The sequence below is a fragment of the Onychostoma macrolepis genome, chromosome 14 (assembly GCF_012432095.1).
Source record: "Onychostoma macrolepis isolate SWU-2019 chromosome 14, ASM1243209v1, whole genome shotgun sequence".
Taxonomy (NCBI): Eukaryota; Metazoa; Chordata; class Actinopteri; order Cypriniformes; family Cyprinidae; genus Onychostoma; species Onychostoma macrolepis.
The window spans coordinates 7,547,838-7,563,538 of NC_081168.1; the positions used below are offsets into that span (position 1 = coordinate 7,547,838).

At 38.6% G+C, this 15,701-nt stretch overlaps 1 protein-coding gene across 1 annotated transcript; it reads right to left on the minus strand.

Moving 5' to 3' along the window:
• Positions 1–355: 355 nt before the first annotated feature.
• Positions 356–14,271, minus strand: efemp2a (EGF containing fibulin extracellular matrix protein 2a). The gene is made up of 11 exons (XM_058798650.1): positions 14,093–14,271; positions 8,890–9,161; positions 8,673–8,721; positions 7,299–7,511; positions 6,606–6,728; positions 4,607–4,723; positions 3,220–3,339; positions 2,982–3,101; positions 2,758–2,881; positions 1,945–2,140; positions 356–1,262 (listed from the first exon to the last, which is right to left on the minus strand). The coding sequence occupies exons 2-11, from the start codon at positions 8,983–8,985 to the stop codon at positions 1,101–1,103; spliced, it is 1,320 nt and encodes a 439-aa protein (XP_058654633.1). The 5' UTR covers positions 8,986–9,161; positions 14,093–14,271; the 3' UTR covers positions 356–1,100.
• Between the last annotated feature and the right edge of the window lie 1,430 nt (positions 14,272–15,701).

The window sequence follows — 15,701 nt, forward strand, 5'->3', positions numbered from 1 at the left end:
ATAGCGTGTCCTATTTTACTAAATAAAATGTCACTGTCTTGCACCTTAAATAGCTCAGACAAGAGGCTGTAGATTACACTGAAAATACGATGTTATTGGCTTTCTAAATCAGTTCTTTTTCTTGTCAGGCTTGTGCTAATGAGGCTGCAGAGAGGCGGACAGCTGCTCAGTAGGGTTCCAGTCTATCCCGTGGTTAGATGAGTCAAGAGATCGCAAGGGTGGGTGGAAGGGTTAAACCGAGCACGTGAGCGAGACTTTCCATTAGGCGGACGTGGATGCATAGCAGAGAAATGCCAAGAAAACATCCCAGCAGGAAGGCAAACATATGGAGGTCTGGAGCCAGAATTTTATGGTCTTATCAAATTTATTACAGTAATAAATCCAGGATCGAAATACAACAACGGCAGCGTGGTATAAAAAAAAACTACACAAAGTAACATGAGCATTTTTGATGGGGGTGGTGGGGTAGAGGTTTGGAATGACTGAGTGGTTACTGAATAACAACAATGAATGAAAACAATACTGAACTCAGAGATGGATTATACATAGTGGAAAATTAAAAGAGGCTTTTGACACTAAGAACATACAGAGATACTTTTTACAGCCTTGATATTGTTATTGCTACATTTATTTGAATAGGAGGCATTAATTATTATTGCTGACTTCTGAACTGGAAGAGCAAACCAGTGGAAAGAGTCTGCAGAGCTGCAGCCCTCATCCTGAGAAAGAGGCTACTTTTAGAAATGACAAAAGACAGTTTGTACATTTGGACATTGGTTGTACAGCAGGTTTGGAGTCATAGTGCAGCTAGTAACTTTGCCATTTTCCATATGACACAATATAGTGGGTTGTTATCTTGTCGACATCTTGTCTTTAAACTATAGTGCCTGTCTCTAATAGCCTTTTTATTATTTATGATGTAGAGGTTGTATAAGTTGGTACATCTGTCGTGAAAATGACTTTTATACAATCTTGGAAATGATGTCTGTCAGCTGCCAGACATATTCAGCTCATAAGCCCTCCTTGTTGGATGAATCAATCAGTGCTTCCACTCTTCCACCCCCTTTTTCCCTCTCTGGGCATTTCTACATCTCTCTTAGCTAAAAGGCATGAGGCCCAACGTAGATGGTCAAGCGCAGGACAGAACTGGTGTGGTAGCTCACGAGCGGGTTCACAGAAACCATCTCCAGATCCAGCACGTACTCTCTGGGGCCGTTCACAGCGCGGGCGAGAACAAGCATGGCGCTGATGTTGTTGATTTGCTGAGGAAACAGATATGACAGGCACACGATTCAAAATTTGGCTGTGTGAGAAATGTACTAGTCTAATGGCAGGAATCAAAGGGGTCTTCTTGATTATACACACACTACCTGTTAAAAGTTTGGGGTCAGTAACATTTTTAGAAATTAAGTCTCATTGTTTACCAAGGCTGCATTTATTTGATCAAAAATACAGTAAAAACAGTAAAACTGCAAAATATTATTACAATTTAAAATAACTATTTTGTATTTTCAGATATTTAAAAAAGTCATTTATTCCTGTGATGCAAAGCTGAATTTTCAGCATCATTACTCCAATCTTCAGTGTCACATGATCCTTCAGAAATTATTCTAATGTGCTGATTTGGTGCTCAAGAAACGTTTTTATTTTATTTTATTTTGTTGAAAGCAGTTGTGCTGCTTAATAGTTTTTTTTTTTTTTAACTTACTGACCCCACACCTTTGAACTGTAGTGTATATATTTAAGATTATATTTTGCCAATGGGGTAAGAAAAAAATAAACTGTATTAAAGATATGAATTTAGCTTATTTTGAGGGTGTACTGGAAAACCAGACTAAATAATTGCAAAAACTACTGTACATCAGTTTTCAGTATAATAAGAATATACACCAGATTAAGTTATTCTTTCAGAATATGCAGTAAGTTAAATAATGTTTAAAGTACCCTGATGTAAAAGTCTCCATTGTCATCTCCAGAGCGGATGCGGAAGGTGTTGTAGGCTCCAGGTAAGACGCTGGTGGCCTGGATCTGAAAGATATCTGAAGGGACGGAGCGCTCTGACGTGATGCTCATGTAGCGATGCACAACGGAGTAGGGCATGTCTCGACAGACAGGCTTTGTGACAGGACACGTACAGCGACTGAATAAAGAGAGAAAATTACATCAGTTAGGACAGATTTCAGCTAAAGTTTTCAGGACTTAAGTGAATTGAATAAATTTGAACTGACCTGCACTGAAAAGAATCAATACACTTTTACAGGACTGGACTGATTTAGAATGAACTGAACCAGTAACATTTTACATGGCGGAATTGCAGTAAACTTATTTAAATTAAACTGATACATAAACTTTATAGTATCTACTAGATCAGGTTTTTGCATGACTAATAACTATGTTAGCCACAACTGTACCAAATTATACAAGTATGTGTACCATATGTCCGGCAAATTGGCTTAAAATTTTGGATGCCATCCATCTAGCCAGATATTTCTTCAGAAATGTCTGACCACCTGTTATTCATTTAAAGCTTGTGGATCTGCAGATTCTGTTGAGACATGCTCAGAGGCACAGACTGAAGAACTGGCCTCAGATATGGAAAAATAAATAAACCATGTCAGGTATGTCTCAACAGGCACTACTGATGAAGAATAGACAATTAGTGGAGAGAAAAATATCTCAGAAGTTCTGATGCATAACTGTGTGCGAACTGAATAGCCTGCAAGTGCTTCTTGTGATATTTTCAAATTGTTTACTTACTCAGACACTTGCACGTAGGGTTCCTGACAGCTTTTGTTGTTCACACATTTGTGACCTCCATGAATGTTCACACAAGTCTGTCCATCAGAGCACTGATGAGCTCCTGTCTCACATTCATTTATGTCTAGATTCAAAAAAAGAAAGAAAGAAGGTCTCTTATTTGTCCTGTGAGTGAATTTGGGAAGCAGATTTTTGCAGTGAGAGAGTGTTAAATTAAGGTGAACCTTGGCAGAGGCGCGTGCCCAGGAGTTGATATCCTTCAGGACAGACACAGGAGAATTTACCATGCTCATTAACACACTGATACTGGCACAAGTAACTGGAGTAGCTGCACTCGTCTATGTCTGAGGACAGAGAATGAATATGATCGGTTGCTCCAGTTGTAAGATGCATAAACATTTTTCAGAAATATGTGTATTTATTTTAGTTTTTCACATTTGTTTGTGTTTGCTCTCAGCTTACCATTGCAGGCAAAGCCATCTGGCCCCAGCTCATAACCCTGCTCACAACGACACAGGAACGTCCCGTACGTGTTATAACACCTCTGACTGCAGGGGGCCCCCATGCCACACTCATCAACATCTGAGTGCAACAGAATGACAAAGCAGGCAGGATTGTATATCAAAACACCGAGCATAAGGCAAAAAATGAAGGATTATTATGTCAAATAGATACTTTCTGAGCTGGAATGGCTATTTTTGTTGGCATAAATCAAGTGGCCACTTAAGCAAAATCAAAAACTGAGTTCTTTTGTTTTAGTGATACCCTGAAGGAAGGAAGTGTGCCGTTTAATTTTAGTGCACCCACTGAGTCAAAATTGTCTTAATGCACATTCCTGTTGTTACTGTGTACAGAAAAATATCATCCTAGTTAGCTGAAATTAAAAGACTTAAAGGAATAGTTTACCCAAAAATAAAAAATTTCTGATATTTTTTGGCATTACATCACATGCTCACCAACAGGTCCTCTGCAGTGAATGGGTGCCGTCAGAATGAGTCTCTAAACAGCTGATTAAAAACAGTTTTCACTTGTAAATGTGCTTGATCTGTATATATTACTCTGGTGATTTAGGCAAAAATGACTTTTTCACTGGAGAAAGCAATATTATAGATAGAGGACTTGTATTTCAGTCAGTCAGTCAGAAGCTTTTCACTTCATAAGACATTAACTGATGGACTGTAGTCTTGTGGATTACTTGAGGATTATTGTGATGTTTTTCACTTCCATTCACTTTAAAGGAATTGGTGAGCAAGTGATGTAATGCTAAATTTCTCTAAATCTGTTGTGATGAAGAAACAAACTCTATATCTTGGATAGTCTGAAGTTGAGTAAATTTTCAGCATATTTTAATTTTAGGATGAGCTATTCCTTTAATCAATATTACAAAAAGGCTATTTTGACAATGTTTTAGCAAATTGGAATTCATCTCGACTCTATTCTCGTGCATACTGTAGCACACGCTTTCATGATCTAATCGATTGCTGATGGATAAAATCAAGTCCTGTCCTACTTTATTTTTCATATTGAATATCTTATTTCACTTGGAAATACATCCAATTACGAAAGCTAAATGTGCTGCAAACAGCAATTCACACTGACTTTAATGTCTTGATTTCTCGTTTTCCACCATGCACAAAGTGCTCTTTTACTGGTTTGTATTTTGGCTTTTACTCAAAGAAAATGAGGTGTAGGATGGAGTTGTGTAAGTACGTGGGTTTGGATTCCAAGTGCTTGTGTGTGTGTGTGTGTGTGTATAAGAGTGTGTGTGTGTGTGTGTGCGGGGTGGGTTGGCCTATGACTCAGGGTATGGCAAAACGGGGCGTGGGAGTGAGCGTGTGGGTTGGCTTACCAATACAGGAGCGATTGTTGCCAGCCAGCTGGAAACCAGGCTCACACTGGCAGGAGAATGAGCCAGGGACATTAACACAGCGATGTTGACAGTAGCGGTACCGGCACTCGTCAATGTCTGAAAAGTATTAAAACATCAAATTAGATCACATATAAATCAATTTTATTCCTCATTGGTATGACTGAACAGACAATGATAGATGATCTCGCCATTTAATGTAATTTAAGGCACAATATACTCATAAAATGGAATGCTCTCTGGAACTTAACCCTGGCAACAACTTGTTTCAAAAGTGTTTATTAATATTATTTATAGATATTTAATTGTATTATAAATATTAACATAATATTTGTAAATTATAATTAACATAATTAAGATAATATAACTTAATATGAGATAAAAGAGCATATTTAAAGGGATAGTTCACCCAAAAATGAAAATTCTGTCATTAATTACTCACCCTCATGTCGTTCCAAACCCGTAAGACCTTCGTTCATCTTCAGAACACAAATTAAGATATTTTTGATGAAATCCAAGAGCTTTCTGACCCTCCATAGACAGCAAAGGTCCTACCACGGTCAAGGCACAGAAAGGTAGTAAGAGATCAGTGGTTCAACTGTAATTTTACGCAGCTACGAGAATAATTTTTGTGCGCAAAGAAAACAAAAGTAACGACTATTCAACAATTCTCCTCCAAATTACGCATTCCAGAGAGTACCACGACTCTTGCGCATTGCTTTCCTCTGCTCATTTACATTTATTCATTTAGCAGACGTTTTTATCCAGAGCGACTTACAATTGGGGAATACATCAAGCAATTCATTTTACAGAGGCAAATAGACACAGGAAGTGCTCGTAATACCAAGTTTCAAGCATTGCTCAAATAAGTACAAGCTACACAGGGAAAGATTAAAGAAAAGATAAAAAGAACACATAAACAAGGCTCAGCACATGCGTGTTCTACATCAGCAGCATTACACGCATGTGTTGTTTACGTGCAGAAGTACTCTTGATTATGCTGGAAGATGTTATTTGGAGGAGAAGAATTGTTGAATAAAGTCATTACTTTTGCACAAGAAGTATTCTCATAGCCTCATAAAATTTATGTTGAACCACTGATGGCACATGGACTGGTTTACCGATGTCCTTACTACATTTCTGGGTCTGGGAACATTTCAGTTACATTGCTCTCTATGGAGGGTCAGAGAACTCATGGATTTCATCAAAAATATCGTAATTTGTGTTCTGAAGATGAATGAAGGTTATACGGTTTTGGAACAACATGAGGGTGTGTAATTTTCATTTTTGGGTGAACTATCCCTTTAAAGATAATATAGGCTCTAGTCACCTTTGTGGGTACTGGAGCTAACTTTACCTCATTTTACCCCGCAAACATTAATTAATATTGAAATTGTACCCAATCCAAACTTTAAAAGAATAGTTCACCCAAAATGAAAGTCTGTCAACATTTACACCTTCATGACCTCAACCCTGGTTAGATGCATCTTGGTTTCAACATATTTGCATGTAAATGAACCAGCTTCAATTCTGTCAGTCTGTTCCTCACATAAATCAATCGTATGGCTTCAGATGACTTGCATAAAAGAAGATAGTTTTAAGAATATGGATAACCAAGCAGTTAATGGACCACACCAACTTCCATAGTATTGAAAAAAATACTATGGAAGTCAATGCATGACTGTTTTGGATTCAAAATATCTTCTTTTGTATTCAGCAGGAAAAAAACTCATACAGGTTAAAAAAACAACTTGAGGCTGAGTAAATGATGACAGAATTTTCATTTTTGGGTGAACTACCCCTTTAAGCGCACTTCTTTTTTTCACAAAGGAAGGCTTGGAACGACCTGAGGATAAATAAATGAGTATAAATAAAAATGACACGAGTATAAATAAAAATCCATCTTTGTGATTGATTTTTTGGAGAGATGAAATATGTTGTGGTTTTGCTACAAAATTAGACCGGAATTTTCATTTCTCACCAATGCATTCTGTGCCCACTTTGCGATACCCATCTGGACACTGGCAGGAGAAGGAGCCCTCTGTATTGAAACATTGCTGACTGGGCTGGCAGTCGTGTCTGTCCTGTTCACACTCGTCCACATCTGTTTTTGTGAGACAGAATCTTAAAATTTATTGTGGACGTATCTCTGGTTTGGTTTTTATCTTTCTTTGTCTTCTCAGTTTTGGCACCGGAGCCGCCATAACTGTGGAATGTAGTTATTGCAGCATTTATTGGTTCACAGCTCATGGGAAGGGAAAGCTGTGTCTACATAGCGGTCTTGAGTAACGTTATCTCTATTCGTTTCCTCTTGACGGTAGACGACAGCTGGGATGCCTCAGTCTTAGTAAATTCTTCGACCCCCTGCAGACCGGCCCCCTGCCAAGACTTCAGCGTGACTCCCACAGTTGTCTGAGCGCAAAAACTAGCTGATCATTTCCCCTGACCACCTGTTTCTGTCTGAGTCATTCAAGCGCTAACAGTCAACACTAAAACACTGCATGCAATAATCCCCCTTTCACCATCCCGTTCACTGATACAACTGATTTTCATTTTGATCCGGACACACATGACATGACTCTGTGATTTTGTATAATGGCATGCTACTGTTTAAAACGCTGATTCCTGCAAACTCGCAGGCCGTTTGACACCTGTTCTGTTTTCACACACTCACCCACGCAGCTGTCTCCCTGGGGCTCAAAACCTGGAGGGCACGGGTTGAATGGCTCGCTGGCCGTGTTCTCCAGGCTGGGGTGGATCTGGTTGGGTGGTTCAGGGGCAGGGATGACCGAGGCAGAGCGAGGAAGGCACAAGTAGCCCCCATAGTGGTTAAAGCACTTCATCTCTCCCTTACAGGCCTCTGGGATTGTCTCACATTCATTTATATCTGCAGACACACATTCCATGCAGAATACAAAGGTGTTTGTGGGTAAAAAGCACACTATAATAACAGTTACAAGACACATACATAAATTATACACTAGCATTGCAACAGTCGTTTAATACTGAGGTTTCAGTATGTCAAATTGTTCCTTTAAATATATAATATAAAACATTACTGTAAACTACACTAAAATACTTTTCTTTTATGCTCACAAAGGTATCAAAAATACAGCAAAAACATTAATATTGTGAAATATAATTTCGATTTTATATATATATATATATATATGGAAGCTTTTATATGGATACTTTTTTCAAGATTCTTTCATGAATAGAAAGTTCAAAAGAACAGAATTTATTTGAAATAAGAATGTTTTGTAACATTACAAATGTCTTTACTGTCATTTCTGATCAATAGAATGTGTTCTTGCTGAATAAAATAGTAATTTCTTTTAAAAAATCTTTATTTATTATATTATTTATTATATATCATATACCTATAGTTTTTTTTTTTTTTTTTTACACATTTTTAATTATACATTAAGTATATTTTGTGTGTGTGTGTTTGTATATATATAAAATATCATAATCAGAATATATATGTGACCCTGGACCACACAACCAGTCATAAGGGTCTGTACATGAAAGCTGAATAAATAAATAAGCTTTCCATTGATGTATGGTTTGTTAGGATAGGACAATATTTGGTCAAGATACAACTATTTCAAAATCTGAGGGTGCAAAAAAATCTAAATATTGAGAAAATCACCCTTAAAGTTGTCCAAATGAAGTTCTTAGCAATGCATATTACTTATTTAAAAATTACGTTTTGATATATTTACGGTAGGAAGTTTACAAAATATCTTCATAGAACATGAGCTTTACTTGATATCCTAATGATTTTTGGCATAAAAGAAAAATCGATAATTTTGACCCATACAATGTATTTTTGGCTATTGCAACAAATATACCTGTGCTACTTAAGACTGGTTTTGTGGTCCAGGGTCACACATATATCCAAAGCTCCTTATCTGTGTGATTTAACTATTATCTGTGTTTGATTTGTTTTAAAGTAAAGTGAACTTATACAGATATCCTGGTCAGTGTATTAGATAGTGTTGAACTCTGCATAAGGACCCTTTTAATTGGATGTTTTGTGTTTTACCTTTGCAGTGTTGAGTCTGTGGATCCCACTGATAGCCATCTGTACATTCCTATAGGGGAAAAATACATGAATTAAAGTTGCAAATTTACAGGGAAATTATACACATTGTATGTGAATATAAGATATAAAGATACAATAATATAACATACATTATGAAAATGTATTTAAAGAGAGAAAAGGGAGGGAGAGAGACGGGGGAGGTTTCGTTCCTCCTTACCGTGTAGGTGTCAGTTTCTGTGGGTGGCTGTGAAATAGCGTGGTGGAGAAACACAGAGATGCACATACAAAAAACCAAAACACACCCGGGCCGCATCCTCACACACACCTTCTACACGCTCTGATGAGCACAGGCACAAAAACACCTCCAAGAGTGTTAACTAAAGAGAAACAATCAGACAAACATGCACTCTTACACACACACATACACACTCGCTGGTTTAGTCTCTGGTGTGGATTAGATGATGCTGCGATGAAGTTACACTGAGGAATCTGTGGATGAGAAACAAACAGCTTGAGGGGTCATTACGCATTATTGTTTGAACATATAAGTGATCCCACTGTATTAGTCATAACTAAAAGTCAGATGTCTGTGGTTTATTGCAGCTTTATTAAGTGTGTAGGTCTAATGTAGTGTCAGGGCCTCTCATTGGGCAATCATGGCCTAATAGATAGATAGTCAGACTTGTCACCCAAAGGTTGCGGGTTTGAGTCTCAGGTCTGGCAGGAATTGTCGGTGAAAGCAGTGAATAACTAGCACTCTCTCCACCCTCCGTACCACGACTGAGGTGAGACCCTTGAGCAAGGCACTGAACCCCCAACTGGCTGCCCACTGCTTCGGGTGTGTGTGTTCACTACTGTGTGTGTGCGCACTTGGATGGGTTAAATGCAGAGCACAAATTCCGAGTATGGGCCACCATACTTGGCAACACGTCATGTCCTTTACTTTTTTCCTTCCTTAATAGCAATCCACACGACCTCTGAAATTGCTTGATTACCAGACTCCCCCTAGTGGTCGTATTAAAATTGCAACAAAATCAAAAAGACTTGGACATAAACTCAGACTTGCATTATGGTATGCATTGTGAGATAAACAGAGAGAATAGGACTTCTAAATTGGCTCTTTACCTGTTGTCAAAAGTACTGTGGTACAATGACTTAATCAGATCATACTTTCTTGTAACTTTCATTTATATACCATGATATCCTAATCTAGTTGTCTAATAAATCTGTCACTGTATATTACAAATATTGATACTGATATTTGACAAAATGATTGTGTTCCTTAAAGTCCCTTTGCTAAATGCATAAATGTAAGTGAAATGTAAAATGATATTTACACAGTAGCCTACTCCAAGGTACTTCAGAGTACCAATAGCAATGGTTCATTTGCTGAAACTAAAATAAATGGTAACATAACACTTATAACTCACAATAAATTTCAATTTGTTGATGTTTGTTTATATATTCAGCATAATGAACTAACAATCATCCACCATGTCATTTTACAGAATTTATTTATCAAGGGTTGCATTTATAAATATAGACCTATTATTGTTAATTTTTCATTCATTTCAAATTAATAAATCAGATTTGGCGTTCTAAGTAGGCCTCTAGGCTCTAGAAAATAGAAAGGACGCACTATACTAATGCATTGTAGCCGTGTGTTTATGTATTGATACAGTTGTTTTTTGTATTAAGGTGTGTTTATTGTATAATTGTTTGTTTAGTAATTGTTGTGAAAGTTAATTGAAGTGAGACATCTACACACTGTGAGATGCAAGACAATGTTTGAAAAGAATTACAACAATAAAGTGTAATTGAATTTGAAATTGAAGTACTTTTTTGTTAGTTTCAATAGCTCCTTTCTTCGTTCAAACACCCCAAGAGCAAATATTAACTAATTATTAAATATTAACTGTAATTTATATAAAACATTTCTGGCTTTTCACTAATGTCAAAGTTTCACACAGACCTATTAAATGCAACTCTATTTTCCTGGCCTTCTTTTCTGTAAAAACACACACATACACACACATACATTGACATTTACATAGAGTGTGCACACAAGCACAGGCTTAGTATGGAAACACAAAAGCTGCTCCAACATGACACAGAGCCCAACAGTAGCTCTTTTCTGAAAACGCAGAGTTCAGAGAGTCCAGTCTAAAAGTATTGTCATGTTGACTCAGTGCGACAAACAGCAAACCGCAGGGTGACGTGCAAAATCTGCACATTCTATCCCCGCTGCATCAGCCTCCAGATAGAATTGTTGTGCTTTTTCCTCCCAAACCGCATGAAATGATTCAAGCCATTTACAGTAGCCGCCGTACAAGAAACACTTGTGACTTCACACGCAAACACACTGAAACGCTGTGACAAATCAAACATGCTCGCAAATCTCCCATCTGTGTGATTTACCCGCTCCTACTGACTGACCTACGTGCTACTTATGGTTTAAATAGCGACCCGCAAAATCTCGAAGCAGGCTGTCCCTGTGGTGTTGCACCGGACTGGGAAAAACCTGAAATCAACCATCATAAACAAACTCGAGGCCAGCGAGAGCACCGTCCAGTCGCTTGGCTGGAGTGTGGGCAGTGTGGAGGCGTGGGTAATATCGTCTGCCATCATGTCTGAGTGGCACTTGACCTTCTGGAATGCCAGCGGAGAGGATGTGGGCAGTGCTCTGAATAACGGTCAGCCGGACACTCGCTGTGTTTCCCACAGTATCGCATTCCCGGGAAACCCCCCCAAGGTTCGCCGGAAAGGTCAAGTGTGGTTACCCAGAATGCCCTTGTATAAGTCTTACTTTCTGTTCTACTTTTTCAGAATTTTCTGTAGAATCTATGAAGCAAAATGAATAAACGTGGGGCACTTCAGATGGGAATAGGCATGCGTTTGTTTGCTTAACATTTGGTTGGCTGGTATTCCCGTGACTTTTGTAAAGTCTGACCGCAAATAACACAAGTAATAAAGACTGGACTTCATGGGCAGACCACACACATGTAATGACAAACCCTCTCCTCCTACCTCACGTTCACCCTTATAAACACGCTCACACTAGTCCAGTGTCATGTCTACGGTTAACTCCGTGTGCTCAGCTGGGCATTAAACTCATGGTGGGCAAAGCACTCAGGCAGGGGCTCCAGGTTTAAACTTTGCTGGTCAGTGCACTTAGAATTTTATGAATCCTCCCACCTGTGCAAACCTAAGTGGGGTTTTTATGTCAGGACCCCCATGGCTGTACTGGTAACAAAGACGGCATAGACACATGTATTCATTGTGTTTTTTGTCCAAATGAATTGGACACTTAAGCCACAATTTAAAATGTTTGAATGTCAGCATATCAGTAGCACTTAAGTTTAGGGACCAGTTCTCACTATTAAACAGTTGCTTATTAGCATGCAAATGGCTGTTTATTACTATATTAATGGATTATTCTGCATAATCATATTTTAGATCCCTTATTCCTACCCAATACCTAAACTTAACAACTACCTAACTGTTAATAAACAGCAAATTATGAGTTTATTGAGGCAAAAGTTGTAGTTAATTAATAGTGAAAATTGGTTCCCAAACTAAAGTGTGACCAAGATATCTACAAAGTGGCATCTACAAATAAATGAGAGGCTGTTACTAAGGAAATCTCTCTTTTCTTAGCTAATTTTGAAGTTATTCTTAACTAAACGGTCTCAAGGTCATTTTTAGGGGACATACAAAGTCAGTTCTCCTCTATTTCAACAAGTGTCCATAAATGTAGTTTATCACATTAACTGTACCGTTTACATCATTAAACAGCAGTTACTGAAGTTTTCAAGTGACTCAATTGTTTGTATTTTGGCTACAGTATTATACAGACACTGAAAATCACCTTCAACAACTAGGAACAAGTACACTGACTGTTCAAACGTTTGGGGTTTGACGATTGAAAGTCTCTGACTTGTATGCACCAAGGCTGCATTTATTTGAACAACAATTATTATTACAATTAGGTTTTCTATTTCATTCTATTTTATATCATTTAAATGTAATTTATTCCTGCGATGCAAAGCTGAATTTTCAGCATCGTTACTCCAGTCTTCAGTGTCACATGATTCTTCAGAAATCATTCTAATATGCTGATTTGCTGCTCAAGAAATGTTTCTTATCATTATCAAAATTTAAAACAGTTGTGCTACTTAGTACGTTTTTGAAAAGCATGATAACTTTTTTTCAGGATTCTTTGATGAATATAACGTTCAAAATGAACATCGTTTATTTGAAAAATAACGGCAGTGTATATATTATAAAAATTCTAGACAAGATCCTTGGTGGCCATCAATGATGCTCACTACTTCCACGTTGCTTACTTTAGCAGCCCTGAGAAGACAAATTCATATTTCCAAATACCAAAAATAGAGAACTAATGTGGCTACAACAGAGGGCCCCAGTCTGATTTGCTTGACTCCCTGTCACACTCTCTGCTTTTATATGAATGCTCAAGTCAGCATCCAGCCATATAAAATAAAACATCTTACAGAAGTAATTAGCAGAACACATAAACAAACGTGACGTAACAGCAGTGGCCTGTGTAAGTACAGTAAAGCAGTGTTCCCTGTTCTGATGTCACATAGCCATTTTATTGAGCCCTCATTCTTATAACAACACCTGTGCTTCCAAAACGATTTTGGTATAAACGCACAAGCCACAAATTCCCAGACCTTTGTGTGTCCTCAGAAACCTTTGAGAGTCTGTGCGTAATGTTCCCATTCTGCTGTGTCGTTCACATCAAATCAGCTCATATAAACAGACGGGAGTTTGTATGAATCAGCTTTTTGTCTTTAAAAATAGAAACATTATCTAAACAAAGTCACCCATTTTACGCTCGCAGGGCTCAAATAACAACGTACAGTCAATGGCATAAGTCTGGTTGTGAAACAGAGGTTGGAAAAGAGATTGGAAAGTTTTGCAACACTTCAGACGTGTAGAGATGTGTAAAACCATCATGATGGTTGAGTAATAAACGCTAAAACAAAACGCAACAACATCTTATGCATAAGCATGGAAAGTTGGCAGATATAGTCAGATAATACGATCTTCACCAGTACATATGGTAGGAGATGTGGAATCTGCTGAATAATGTGATTGATTGTTCTCTCTCTAGCATGCTGTCTGTAGTCGTGGATGTTTGGAAGAGAGCTGGAGAGTGAGCGTGACGTGTGCAGCCTTGGAGCAAACCGGCCAGTTGAAATTTTCCTTAGTTTGCCCTTTATCGCTTTTACTGTCTGTGACATAACTTCAATCCAGCCTGACATGTCTGCATTAGTTAGATGAGCAGATCCACAATGGCCCAAAGACCCCATGCAAACAACAGCTACTGGAGTACAATGACATTATATTACAGTGCAATATTACATTTTCTTTTGCAAACGCTCTATACTCACAGGCTGGGCTTTCTTCTTGCTGTGCTCTTGAATGCAGTGGTTTTTCTTCTTTTTTCAGTGCAGTGGTGGCACGTCTTCTCTTCTATCCTCACTCCTCAGCCTGATAGAGTGAGTGTGGAGACGGACAGCTGGACTGTGAATGTATGCAAGGGAGGGAAAGACGGAAGAGAGGAGAGAGGGACAGCCCATTCCGACCCCCATACAGCCCCCCTGCACGGCCATCCTCCGCCCCCAGACCCCCCCTCTTCTGACCCCCCAGGATAAAAATTCCTGGTCTGCGGCCCAAATTCCAAAATTCCAAATGTGTCCAGCTCAACGACAGAACAACAGCATACAGATTCACACACACACACATGCTGCCAACCCCCCTCCATACACACATATGAACCAGCCACACACACACATAGGCAGAGACCCCACCTGGTTTCATTTAAACTCGCCCCCCACAGCCTGCAACTTTCTCTCTTTCTCTCTTTTCCCCTCCACCTCAAGTCACCCTTCATCTCTCCCATCTTTTTCAGTCTCTTGCTCTCTCTATTCCTTTCATTCGGCTGGATATTTATAGCTTGGGAGAAGCTGGTGGAATGCAGACAAAAATTAGAGAGCAAACTATAAAGAGAAAGAGAAAGAGAGAGAGAGAGGAGGCAAGGGTAGAGTGAAAGAAGGGAGGATAGGACACACGTCTGCTAGGAAAAGTTTTTTTGCCGTGTCTAAATATTGAAACTGGAGGTACTCGCAGGCTGATATTACTAGAAATGAGAGGCAATGGAAAGACTCGCATTCTTACTGCTGGTACACTTTACATGCTCAAACAATAGAGCATGAATTAGAAATTGGAGTTTGGGTCTATCTGACAGTTCATTTTTAGTAGATATACATATATGAAATCTACATATTATTGTGGAAGTCGTGGCCTATAATGGTTAGCGAGTCAGACTCGTAATCTAAAGGTTGCGAGTTCGAGTCTCAGGTCCGGCAGGGATTGTAGGTGGGGAGAGTGAATGTACAGCGCTCTCTCCACCTTCAATACCACGACTGAGGAGCAAGGCACCGAACCCCCAACTGCTCCCCTGCACAGTGTGCATAAATGGCTGCCCACTGCTCCGGGTGTGTGTGTGTTCACTGCTGTGTGTGTGCACTTAGGATGGGTTAAATGCAGAGCACAAATTCTGAGTATGGGTAACCATACTTGGTCACAATATTACTGCATCACAGATTCTTGTCCAATCAAATGTTCTCCACACATTTTCCAGTTTATGGGAGCTTTTGAGTCACAAGTACCAAAGAAATACTTGGATACTTTTGATATCAATTCCCCCAAATGTTGTCTCAACTGGCCAAAGTCTGGACTAAGAATTTCATATTGAGCAATATTGCTACTGCTGTTAAAGGATTATTGCTTTGCTGACTTTAAACTGTGTTTTTTTATTACTTTTAGTTATGTGTTGTGTTGTAAAAGAGCTCTTAACATCACATTTGTACACTGTCAAGCTTGTATGTCAAGTTGTGTCATCATGCAGTTGTGTATCAATCTTTTAAAACTTTATTGCAGATATGTTTGCTTTGTAAGGTTCAGAAACAAATACATAAACCATATATATAAAACCAT